At 42.1% G+C, this 13,781-nt stretch overlaps 1 protein-coding gene across 1 annotated transcript in view; it reads left to right on the top strand.

The window, feature by feature from the left end:
• Nucleotides 1-13,781, top strand: part of LOC149206501 (protein OS-9 homolog) — a 178,714-nt gene that overhangs the window by 40,037 nt on the left and 124,896 nt on the right. The window contains exon 2 of the mRNA XM_089395446.1: nt 8,005-8,084. Within this exon, the coding sequence (XP_089251572.1) occupies nt 8,005-8,084 (80 nt within the window). The remainder of the gene's footprint in view (nt 1-8,004; nt 8,085-13,781) is intronic.

Below are 13,781 nucleotides of genomic sequence, written 5' to 3'. Positions count from 1 at the left end.
GCAGTGGAGGCTAAGGGGTTGCAGTGTCGCAGTGACACAGTGGAGGCTAAGGGGACTCAGGGGTGTCAGAATCTCTCCTAGTTGAGGAGGAAAATTATCTCAGGTGTTTTCTTGAAGGTTTCTCTATGTACTGCAAAATTATTCCTTGTAAAGAGATTGTTGCTAAAGAATAATAATAAACCCTCATCTGTTGCACCGGTTTTCCCGCATTGGGTTTTTCTGGGGACAATTGTCCAAAAATAACTGTGTTGATGTGATTGATTCTTATGCTTGTATATCACTGCTATTTTTCTCTATGCTATTATGTGATAATTGCAGTAGAATTTATTTTAATGTTTGCTGAAGGGTTTTGTAAACAACTTATTGTGAGAAATAAGTAGGAGAAATAAATTAGTTACTGCAGTAGAATTTTGTGTTAGAAATTTTCACATAGGCAACCCAGAGCAATATATTTCAGAGTTTTTGCGAGTGGCAGTGATGGTTCCGGACCTATCGGAGGCTCAGAGGGTATATACTTTCATTGAGGGCTTACTTGAGCCCTTGCATGGACTGGTGAAGTCACATAAACCCTCCACGCTGCAGGAGGCAGTGTTGTGCACTAGAGATCTATAGGGGGCCATCCCCAAGACTAGAGTGCCTTTCCCTGCATGGACCCCTTTCCCACAGAAGGGGCATGACACTAGACCCCCACCTCAAAGAACCACCCAGGGACAGGGCAGTTGGATGATGAGACATGGAAGGACCTCAAGAGGAGGAAGTTGTGCTTCACTTGTTGGGAGCCCTGAGCATCAGGCCATTGGTGCACTGCTGGCAAAGCACATTATATTGAGGTCTTTTCAGACAGTGACCAGGAGGACGAGTTGGAGCAGGAGTGTGGTGTGGGAGATGGTGAGAGTTCGGAAAATAGGGGATCACTATCACCACCACCACCTCCACAGGGAGGGGCATCCTTTGCCCCATCCAGGGGAGTCCTTGCTTCTTTATGCGAGGTCCCCAAATTCTTGACATTGAGGATTAGAGGCACTATACAAGGACACGGGTGTCGGTCTTAGTTGACAGTGGGGCTACCCACAACTTCATAGATGCCCAGTTGGTTCAGAGGAGGGGCCTCACCACAACTGAGTTTGAGGGCTTTTCAGTCCTAGTACCAGGTGACCGTACCATGCAGTGCACTCGGTATGTGCCTGCTTTGACAGTAGTTATGGGGAACTACTCAATGACAAACCACTTCTTTGTGGTCGATGTGCCAAACACCAATGTGGTGATTGGTGTCCAATGGCTGTACTCCCTTGGGCGAGTCACTACTGATTGGAAGAAACTGGAGATGGAGTTCACCGGGCTGGATGGCAAATCAATAGTTCTTAGAGGCATGCATTCATATCCACCCTAGACAGTCTCAACACATAGGATGGAGGCAGATCTGCGACATGGGGACATAGCATGGGCAGTGGAGCTGAGGGTTTCAGAGGTTGGGGGATAGGTCCAGTTACCACCACCAGACATACAGGCCTTGTTGGATAGATACGCAATGGTGTTTGGGGATATTCCACCAGGGTAGCCACCAAACAGGGATTCGAGCACACTATTGAGTTGGAGCCGGGTGTGCAGGTGGTGATCACTACCCCTTATAGGCATCCTAAGGCCTATAAGGATGAGATTGAGAGGGCCATCAAAGAGTTGTTGGCATTGGGCCATATCAGGCCAAGTTCTAGTCCCTTCGCTTCTTCAGTAGTGTTGGTGAAGAAGAAGGATGGAACCTTATGCATGTGCATTGACTACCAGGCCCTCAATCGGAAGACACTGAAGAACTGGTATCCCATCCTCTGCATAGATGGGTTGATGGATGAACTAAGAGGAGCCAAGTACTTCTCGAAGATTGATCTGCCTTCAGGGTAGCACCAGATCAGGGTGAGGGATCAGGACATCCTCGAGATAGCTTTCCGGTGCCATTATGGGCACTTCGAGTTCTTGGTCATGCCATTTGGGCTGACCAACACTCCGGCTACCTTCCAGTCGTGCATGAACCATGTCTTCCGGAGGCAGTTGAGGAGATTTGTGCTGGTTTTCTTCGATGATATTTTGATTTACAACAGGACTTGGGAGAGCATCTCTAGCACTTGGAGGAGGTGCTATGTATTCTGGAGGAGCAACAATTTTATGCCAAACTGTCGAAGTGCGAGTTTGGCTTGACGTAGATGCTCTACTTAGGGCATTTCATTGGTGCAGATGGGGTGAAGGTCCATGAGGAGAAGATACGAGCTATCTGTGATTGACCAGTACCCAAAGATGTGACAACGTTGAGGGGTTTCTTGGGTATCTGCACTTATTATAGGAAGTTTGTCAAGGGGTTTTCACAGTTGGTAGCACCCTTGACCGATTTGACTAAGAGAGGGGCTTTCGCATGGACTGATGGGGCACAAGCAGCCTTTGATCACCTCAAGGAGGTGATGAGCAGTTGTTCAGTTTTAGCACTTCCAAATTTTTCCCAGCCCTTCACCATGGAGTGTGATGCATTCGGGGAGGGAGTTGGAGCAGTTCTATCACAGGATGGGCACCCCATTTCTTTCGAGAGTCGGAAGCTCTTACCACATGAGCGGTCATATTCTATATATGACAAAGAGATGTTGGCCATCATGCATGCATTGGCCAAATTCTGACAATATTTGGTGGGCAATAGGTTTCAGGTGAAGATTGATCACAACAGTCTTCGTCACTTCATGGGGCAGCACGACCTCAACGACAGACAACAGAGATGGGTCAACAAGGTGCTGCCCTATGACTTCGATATAGAGTATGTGCGGGGAAAGCACAATGTGGTGGCCAATGCTCTATCACGAAGACCTGCAGGGCTATCAGTCATGAGCATCTGCTATGATTAGAAGGCCCAACTATTGGTGGAGTACTCCAAGGACAGGAGGGCATGCGAGATCTTGGAGGGTACCCATGTAGATGAGTGCTACTAAGTGATGGACGAGGTCATCTACTACAAGGGGCGCATATTTTTGGTGCCCAACTTGCAGTTGAGGGAGAGAGTGCTCCAGGCAGCACATGACTCGCCATTGTTAGGGCATCAGGGGTTCCAAAAAACATACATTGCGGTCAGGGAGAGATTCACATGGAAGGGCCTCAAGGGGGACGTGCTAAAGCACGTACAAGAGTGTGAGGCATGTCAGCGGAACAAGGGGGAGTTGATTCACCCTGCAGGATTGCTACAACCACTTCCCATCCCCGAGGGGAAATGGGAAAGCATATTCATGGATTTCATCACGGGGCTCCCCACAGTGTAGGGCAAGGACTGCATTTATGTAGTGGTCAACCGGTTGACCAAGTGTGCCCACTTTTTTGCCATCTTCACTAGGTATTCTGTTGCACAGGTTGCAGCGTTGTTCTTTAGGGAGATCTTCCGGTTACACAGACTTCCTAAGAACATTGTGAGTGACAGGGATAACAGGTTCATGGGAGGCTTCCGGCAGGAGCTTTTCAGGTGGTCAGTACCGAGCTCACTCCTAGCATGGGCTACCACCCCCAGATAGAGCTAGTTAATCAGTGGCTGGAGGGGTATCTGAGGAACTACGTAACGGGACAACAAAGGGCTTGGATCCAATGGCTGCATTTGGGTGAGTACTGCTACAACACCACCCATCACATGTCCATCGGTATCACTCTGTTTCGTGCCTTATATGGATATGGTGCATTATCTTTCGTTGATGTTGCTTTTGTAGACAGCCGGGGCCCAAAGGCCAAACATTGGATCCAAGAGAGCCAAGACATCCTCAAGGCCCTCAAGGATAACTTAGTGATAGCATAGAACCATTAGAAGGTGTACGCAAATCGACACCGAACAGAGAGACATTTCGAGGAGGATTTGGTGTACCTCCGGTTACCGCTGTACAGACAATCCACATTGAAGCAGAAGGGGGCCGAGAAGCTACAACCTCGCTTCTATGGGCCATATCGTGTGAGCAGGTGAGTTGGGGAGGTGGCCTATGAGCTGGAGCTGCCTTCGGGGAGTAGGATTCATAATATATATTCCATGTCTCGTGCCTTAAAAAGGTGTCGAGGCAACAGTTGACAGCAACAGTAGAGTTACCCCCACTGGATGATGAGGGCCACTTGGTTTTGGAGCTTGAGACCATCCTGGATAGGAGGGAGAGGAAGCTGAGGAGCAGGACCATCAGGGAGTTCTTGGTACGCTGGAAGAACTTGCTGGATGAGGATGCCACTTGGGAGGGTGAGCACATTTTGGATCACCAAGCTTTGAAGTTGCTTGAGGGCAAGCAACATTTGGGAGGGGAGGACTGTCATGTCCCTTCCCAATTACATTTGTAACATGTTTATCTCTACATAATTTTGCACAAGTTTGCCCATTTTTGGCCAAGGAAAAGGACCCATCAGTTTCTACTTAGGGACTTACGAGAATTTTGGCTAAATTAGATTGCTAGTGGAAGGTGGGGGCCACCCACGTGGGAATTCGAACTAGGCCATTCGAATGGCTTGGAGGGAATTCAAATAGTTGATTGGAGGGGCCCACATGAGGCAAGGAAGGCCCATGAAGTCATAAGGAGGAGGAGGCTCTCATTTGGTTCATTCATTCATCCTTGTACATCAAATTTACTTGAATGTTTGCTCAAGCTGCTTAGCCGAGTCAACTGGCTGTTTAGCCACGAATCTCTCAAGCGGGAGATTCAACCTTACCTTCGGGGGACTTCGAGTGCCACCCTAGGAAGGTAGTTCCACAAGCATTTTCAGGAGTTCCGGGGAGTATCTATAGCACAATCACTCAGCTACATTCAGGAAGTGCGTATTTCTGGGCCAACAGTGAGAACATGTAGAGGGAGATAGAGCCACCTTGGATCAACCAATTGCCGGATGAGCCAAGGAACCTGAAGGTCAGTACTGGGCCAACATTCAGTGAGAGTTTTGGAGCCAGAGAAGCCAACAACCTAGTAGTTCGAATTCCAGGTTCGAGAGATAGCGTAGAGGGCCAATTCAACAATTTCATGGGTATTGAGGGCAAGAGCTACTGGCTGGAAACTCATTCGAGAGGTGAGGAGATTTGTAGGAGGGATCATCTCAGAGTTTTGGGGCACTTTCCAGGAGGTTTTATAGCCTCAATCCAGCAGGCCGAGTTTTGCAGTTGCAGCTGAGGTTGGGCTCCTTGGGGGTCGAATTTCAGAAGTCTGAACCAGCTCAATTCCTTTGTGGGTTTTCTGGGTTTAGGCCAAGGAGTAAGGAGCTGAAATATCATAATTTTCTGAGCACGGGAAGCAGTGATTCCAACCCTTCGAAGTCAGCAGACAGAGCAGTTTTCTGGGCAGCGCAGTTCAGTTTGGTGTAGCAGTTGTAGCAACCTTCAGTTCAACATTTGCTCACCTGGATTTTGTCATGCTTGTCCATTGAGACAAGCCCAGGTGCACCATTCTATTTACTATTGTATTTTGCTCTTGATGAAGTAATAAAATGGCTCAACAGTTCTCTATTTCTAGTGTTTCCATGGGTGCTTAATGTCTATTTCGTTTTTTTGATTGCTGGATTGTTTGCATGCTTTGTATATCACTTACATTCCTGTTTAGGAACATTACACCATTAGCCACTTCTATCAATATAGGGAACATCTTTAGGGGACTTGGTCTAGTTAGATATCAGAATGTGATTGGAGTTTGAAGTGTTAATATGACCTTAATATCCATGTTTGGTCTTGTTAGGTGGTCCACAACAACCGAGGCCTTGAGGGCACCCACTCCATAGGTACCCAGGCCTTTTAGAGAGATTGATGACTCAACAGATGCATCGTTGCCCACTTGCATTAGAGTATTGGGCCTTATGATGACTTGAGCAGATGATGCATGTCCTAGAGCACCCCCATGACCTCTTCTTTGGCCCAACACAGAGGATTCTTGATGATTGTGCCACTGGTCCATCATGCCTCTAGGCTAGCCTTGACACTACTTGATGGGCAGGCCATGATTCAAAGCCTAGATGAGGATGGTCTTCCATGAGATGACTAGGGAGGGCTTGTTGCACTTGATGGAGCCCTAACGCTAGAGAGAAGAGGCCTTGCGTTGACCATTGGAGACCCATGGAGATGACATGGTGACACCCCAACTGGATTTGGGACCCTAGAGGATGATTTTAGGTGGATTTGAGGGACACTCCTCAAATGTTGAATGATCTTGGCACACAAACACATGTTCAACCTTCATCACAACATGACATGGCATTTGGGGCCGAAAAAGGACACGACGTTAGCATTTCTGAAGCTTATGACTCATATGTGTGGGGCATTAATGGCATGCTTTAGCATTGAGCTAGTGGGTTGGCTTGTAACCCAGGGTTTATTTGTTGTCAAAGTTGTTTTAGGGGCTTCATTTGCTAAAATTAGTTCAGGTAAAACTCATATAAATAGAGGTCACCTCATTGTTGTTTCTCATCATCATTTGTGGAGTATTTCGACCTAACTAGAGGATTTCGGCCTAGCTGTTGTGACTTGAAATCTTGTGGAGATGTGATCTATTGTGGATAACTTTACTCTTGGGGACTATTTCTTGTTGTGGGGACATCACTTTGGGATAATAAAGGACTTTTTCATGCATATCTTGTGAGTATTCTTTTACTGTTCCTTATCTTTTTGATGGTTGTTGCTAGTGTTATTGTGTTCTTTTTAAATTGAATATTTTTCTATGGAATCTTGGCCAACATGGTTAACTAGAGAATGTATGACATCCCTTGAAGATCTTCAAGAAAGCTCTCTTCATGATTTTATCCCCTCATAAAGTGGTAGTAGCTAGGGGTTTGAAAACTAGGGTTTTTCTTGCCCTTACTCCATACAAAGGTTTGATATTTTCACTATATGGTTTCCCTTAGAGTCCATCACCCAAGGAACAAGCACTAACATCCACATACATCATTGAAAACCTTTCTAAACCTAAATTTCTCCCTCTTATACATTTTCGGCCCTTGAAGGCAAGCATCAGGCTAGGGCATAGGGCCGAATTCAACTAGGAGTGCGTTGGCTTGTTGTGAGGTCATACACATGGACTGAGTCGTATTGCATCAAAATCTAGCCTTTTCCATGGTAAATGTTGCCTCCTTAGGGCTGAGGTCACAAGCCCTAGGTAAATCCTAACCTAACCCTAGGCTTCAACTTAGGGCTTTTTAAAGGTTTGTTGCTCCCATTGTTGATCATATCAATCTTTAACAAGCCTTTTATCAGTCTTATGCGCCTTGGCAAGCCATTATCCTTGATTATTCATTAAAACATAGGTCATAATTGCCCCTGATAGGTCTCTTGAAATGCACATTTTTCCTTGTCCTTAAGTTGAGTGCCTTTCTTAAGACTATCCATTTGTCACCTTTGAACCATAGACTTAGAATACCTATTATGTGACCCATACCAGGAAGCCTCCCTTGTGATGAAAGTCCACTAAAGAGCAGGAGGTGGTGTGCTGTGTTGATAATGGGCCTCCACCTCAAGTGTTGTCACATGGTCTAGTCCTTGTCTTGTGAGGCTTCTCATGAGACCTACTAGATTTTGAGGCAACAGGCCCCACCAGATAGAAACCGTTAACCAAAACAAAACATCATTTTGAAGATTTATTGGTAGTGCTGAGCAGCAGCTGAAAATTTGGTATTTGAAAACTCGTAACAGTAGAGTAATTTGGCATTTTTTTCACTGGATTCAACATTGAACACATTGGGGAGGCATTCTAAAGTTGATTTTTAGTTTTCTTAAAAACAATTGCAACAGAAATGGATTTTAGGCAATTTCTTAGTGGAACATTTGTTGGAAGCCTGTAACAGAAGTGCTTTCTGTATGTGGAACTTAAATTTTTCAGTTTTCAATTTTGTATGGATGATTAATCTTCAGGTTTTGTTTAGCAAATATAATTGTTCCAAGAGAAATGAGAAATGCAGGTTCAGAAATTAAAAAATTTGATTGGACATTTGGTTGTGTATTCTGTTGTATAACTTTTTATGCTTGTTGTACTTGACATTTTTGAGCAGCAAGCATTACTGTCACTCATAGCAATCATGACCCTAAGTACAAGATTGCAATGCATTCAGCAGATGCACCGTTTCATCCGGTGAGTCATTTTTGTCAATTTTTTCATCCTCATTTTAGTCTAAAATGTAAAGATACTTGTTATTTTTTCTAATTGTTAGAATGCAAAGAAATTTACAAGTGAAAAGAAATTTAATTTACTTTAATTATCCTGTTTTTTTTTTAATAACTGAAACGGTTATAGTTTGTATTAAGAAGGAGCTGTGGCCAAACTGGACAGCTTTATAGTACAAAGCTTGAGAAAGATTAAAGCTTGTAGTTCTTCTGCCCTCCCATAAGTTGAGGGGGCAGAAGACATACATTCCTACATAGTCTTTTTCTGTTATATTCCTGAGTGCAAGGATACATTCTTACAAATTGATTGCATAATAGAATGCAAAAACAATACATGATTTTTGTTTGTGAATCAACTGTTAGCTGATGGCCCAAGAGAATATTTGATGAAGCCTCATATTCTCTTTGATCTCAGCTGGATTTTCCTATCCCTTGTGAGAGGACAGAAGGGATTTGGGGCTTTCTCCAAAACCCTGGAGAAAGTAAGAGATCCAAATGTCTTAGACAGATGGGCATCTAGCATTGGAACATCAGGAGGGGCTACATTCCTTCCTAGATCTTCCTCCTCTATTTCCTCTGCTTTCTCTTCTTCCTGTCCCTTATTTGTTTCATTCTCTTCCAATGGGGCATTGGCCGCTGTAGTCACACGGAAAGGATCCACATCATCTTTAAGATGAGCTGTTCCAGAGTTGGGGTGGGAGATTAATGGATTTGCTCTGCCTTCAGGATATCTGGAGTTAGATTTAGGATATCCCAATGTTCTTTTTCCCCCTTCATTTTCTTTATCTGATTCATCTAGATTTCCAAGAATTTCAAATTTATTCTTGCTTGAATTGGACAACCCCTCTTTGGAAGGTTTAGATAGCTGTGGTCCCTTATGTTGGAGATTTCTAGCCTTTTCAGGAGCCATCCTGAACTTGGCTTCTTTTTACCAGTGTTGCTTTGGAGGAGGTTGCTCCTCTTGGATTTTCAAGCAGTTTTTGGCAAAATGTCATAAACATGGCATGCAGGGCACTTGAATGGAATCTGCTCATAATCAAGGGTTTGCTGGTGGCTCCACCCATCTGTTGATTTTTGTGTAGCATCGAGACTCAGGAGGTATTCTCGCATGTCTACAAGTCGGCAGGAAGAAGACAAGTTGGCCCAGAAGGAAGACAATTTGGCCAGCCAGTGAAGGGACGCGCCCCTTGGGTTATCACACCCCTCGAACGTGTCCCTTGTTGAAGTATGTAAATAGGTTTGGTCTTGATAATGACATATGTAATCATGATTTTATGTATTTATTGTAAAGAGAAAAATAAATTTATTATTGTAATTCTTGAGGCATGGGTTTCATGCTCAAGAGAAATTTATTTTTATAGTTCAAGCACTCATTGAGTGCTTTTAGGGCTTTTCAGTGAGTCTACAGGTCGTTTGAGTCATTGTCATGTATGGAAGACCCTTTTGGGCATGTTATATCTTGTAAAGAAAAATTATGTAAAGTCAAAAGTGTCAAATAGATCCTCCAAGACCTTGTCATCATCAAAAGAACAAGTCAGCCTTCATGAGTGGACAAGTCGACCTAAAGGAAGCAATTCATACCCCTAGAAAGCCTATATATATATGAAGGAACTTGACCACATTTGGACGAAAAACAAGCAAGTTCGATCTCCTCAAGAAAGAAGCTAGAAAAGGACGAAAATCAAGGATAAGAAGAAGAAAAACAAGATTGAAGTTTTGAGCCTCTCTCTTTCTCTTTTGTTAGGGTTTCTAAAGTTGCTAGGCAAGTCGACATACTCTAAAGTTGCTGGGCAAGTCGAAGTACTGGAAAGTTTTTGGGCAAGACGATGTTATGCTCTTGACCTGCGAGAAGATGCCAGAATACCAAATATACAAAGAAATACAACCCAAAAGACAGAACAAAATGAAAAAAAAACAGCAAGTATTTTATTATTTAGAGATGAAAGCAATGTTCACTTGCCTCTTCAAGGGGGCAACCTCCAATAGAGCAGAGCTCGATTACAAAATAAGACACGATGCTCCTCAATGGGGAGTCTCTATCCTTTATATAGGATTCATACATGCAATACCATGGGTCAGTACCATGGTTCTCTCAATACCATCTATCTAATACCATGGCCCGTTTGCAACTAACTGTGGTCCCTTTCTTTAAATGCGGGTCAACCACTTACAATTATTAATACGGGCTTTATTGACTCTTTAACTAACTATAACTATGACTCGACTCTATTACATAAATAAAGGGGTTAGGGTTGGACCCTAACAGATGAAGTCACTGGAAAGTTGCTGGGAGCGAAGTTGCTGGAAGAGCTACTAGGGTCGAAGTTGCTGGAAAAACTATTGGGGTCCAAGTTGCTGTATAAGATGATAGAGAAGTTGCTAGGGTCGAAATTGCTGGAAAAAGAAGCTCAACAGAAGAAGCACTGACTTGGTCTTGGAGGGGACTTTGACAAGGGTTGTCTTGGAATTCTTCATTTGAAGTTCTATAAGAAGAGAAGAGTTATTATGGGTTTTCCTCTCAAGTGGAGAGGTTTTGGCCCTAGCTAATCGCCTATATCTTGTGTCCTCTTGTCTCATTGTTTTTTATTGTTTGGTAGTTGTTTGATGATAATAACACTAATTATAATCAAGTGAAAGAAGAAGCTAATCAAGTTAAGTTAATATATCACAAGCAATTATCAAAGTAAGAGAAATCACCTAATTTGTTGCCCCTAAATTTCTCAACATGGTATTAGAGGTAAGGTGACAAGACAAGGAAAGGCAACTTGAAGAAGGACCATCAAAAGGAATATCAAGAAAGTTCAAGGCATAAAAGAGGACATCAAACCATCAAGAAGGGATACATAAGGGCCAAACAATCTAAGGAGCATCAAGGAAGGCTACCCATTTCATTTTAAGGATCACACCATCTAGAAGCAACAACAAGAAGAAGACCTCAAAGACTCTACTTTCAAGAAGAACCCTATCTCCACTCAAAGAAAGGAGGACTACACATTGAAGCATCTTGAAGTCTTTACATCAAAGGAAAGCAGGAAGAAGCACTGTCATCACCATCATCAAGGAAACCAAAGTGATCTTTTCAAGGCATACTTGAAGAAAGACATCCTTAGAAGAAGAAGTATTGTAATCTTCAAGGAAGCAAACATCATCATCAAAATCAAGAAGGCATCAAGTTGAAGATATCACCATCAAAGGAGCATCTTCACTTGACAAGTAAGTATCCTTATATCTATGATTGAATCTACTATCAAAATGACTTCATTTTGCAAGGAGAGCAATAAATTGGTTGGGTCATCAAATTTCCTTGCATGGAAGAAGAGGAGAGACTTGATCCTTATATAAAATGAAGTCATTGGACATGTTAAGGGTTCAACTACTAAACTGCCAAAAGAAGAAGCTCAAGCTCTAACGAAGTATATAAAGGGGGAGATAAAGGCTTAAAGAATCCTTATAGAATCAATCAAGGATTCTCTCATCCCATATGTAGCAAAATTGGAGAAGTCAAAAGACATCTATGACAAGTTGGTAGAATTATTCTCTGTAAGCACTACAGGAGAAGTGATATCTTTGAGAACCGAGCTATATAAGATGAAGGTATCAAATAAAGAAGGGATAGCCTATGAGGGTGTCACAACTAAGAGACCAACTACAAGAGTTGGGGGAAATAATGTTCGACAAAGAAATGACCACTGTGGTGCTCAATGCACTACTTGATGAATGGGGCAAATTTGTATCAAGCATCTATGGAAAGAAGGAAGCCATGCCATTCAGTGAACTGTGGTCATTGTGTAAGATTGAAGAAACTAGGTTACAGGCAAAAAGCGATGTGGGATCAAATGAATAAGTTCAAGCATTTGCTGCCATGGCCAGGAGAAAAGGAAAATTTGGGAAGTTTGGTCCTTAGAAAAAGAAGATCGATATGTCAAAGATCCAATGCTATGGCTGTCAAGAATATGGGAATTTCAAGAGAGATTGTCTGAAACTCAAGAAGGACAACAAGAAAAGAAAAGAAAGAATTGAAGCCCATATCACCAAAGAAGTAGAAGAACCTGATGAGAAGAAATCCAAGAAGGAAGGGATAGATCTTCACTATGAAGGTCTCTCGTGTAAAACTCAAATTTAATGACCTAACCAAAATTAGATCATTTAACAGTTGTAATTTAAGCAAGAATTAATCAATTTGATTCACAGATACCTACCTAGCTTCTGTGTTTGAATTCGATCCCAAATTGTTGTAACACTAGCTTTGCTTTCGTTACCAAAATTACCAAAACCTCCCTACCATACTCGGCACAATCTCAATACCTAGCTCCAAAGTACTTCAAAATGGAAGCACTCTGGTCCTCCCCTGCCCAAAAATTGAAGAATAATTGAGCTCAAATTCCCCTTTTGAAATTCTTCTTGAAATTCGGTCTGAAATTCCCGCTGGCTCTGTAAATCTCCAAACTCCTTTCCCCTTCTTCGTCTCATTCCCTTCTCTTATAATGGTGAGGTTCCCCCTTTCTCCCTGTTTCCTCCCCACCACCTCCTTATTGAATCCTCTACCCTCTCTGTCCCTCGCCTGTCAGGAGAATAAAGGTCTTTATGATAACCAGGTGGTGGTCCATCTAAAACAATGACAAATTTACAAATCTGATTTCTTTTTCTTTTTTTTTGCAATATGAGCAGATAATATTTGTTGCCTTCCAAATATCAAATGGTGTAGCGAGTAATAATTTATTCTACTTGGCTTGGTATGATATATACTTTATTTTATTTTATAAACTATGTTGTCATTAGTATTGTATATATATTAATTTTTAATTTTTTAATTTTACATAATTATACTTTCATTTCATTTCGTATTATACATGATATATTTTCCTTTTGTATTTTATATGATTATATTTTTATTTCATTTTATACAAATTATATTTTCATTTTGTTTTGTATAATATATTGCATTAACCTTTTATTTTGTATAATCTCCTATAGTTACCTGTTATGGTGGCAGTACACACATAAATACCGTACTCAATAGATTCATTATATTTTGTGAATTTATGTATATCTTAATTCATTTATCCTATACTTGGACATTCTTTGTAATTTAATATGTATACCAATGCAGTGCATGCAATGCATGCATATGTAGCTATCATATGCATGCCTTGCATGTATGCTAATAATCGCATTTTCTTTGTAATTGTAGATGGGTCATTACATCTCAGGTCCATAGCAAGAAAAACTAGAAGGTGAAAAGACCTCTACCATGGCTAAAGATTGCTGTCAGGATAAGAAACATTGTAAATATGGGAGGATGCATATTATTAGAAGATGACATCATATTAGAAGCATACGATTGAGAAGCAGATTCGTGCTCATAACATCTTTGTAGAAGCTTGAAAGATAGCTTAAGTAGAAGTCTACATGGTTGTAGCAGTCATTATGATGGAAAAGAAGTAGCTCATGATATCCTCATTGAAAGCATATATGGTTGGAAGAAAGTCATCTAGCGTGATAAAAGATAGAAAGAATTCATCATACATCATCATCATTAAGGAGCATTTGTAGAATGAGGATAATCAAGGTCCTCCGTTGGAATCTTAATTGGAAGGTTCACCTCTACTTGGAAAAAGCAAGTGTCTCGTTGAGAGTCTACATTCCACCTTGTGTGGGATCTATG

This window comes from Pinus tabuliformis, chromosome 1_2 (assembly GCF_031772625.1).
Source record: "Pinus tabuliformis cultivar Carrire ecotype Pingquan chromosome 1_2, CPIR1, whole genome shotgun sequence".
Lineage (NCBI taxonomy): Eukaryota > Viridiplantae > Streptophyta > Pinopsida > Pinales > Pinaceae > Pinus > Pinus tabuliformis.
Note: the sequence above shows the minus strand (reverse complement) of the source record. Positions and strands in the feature narration are given on the sequence as shown.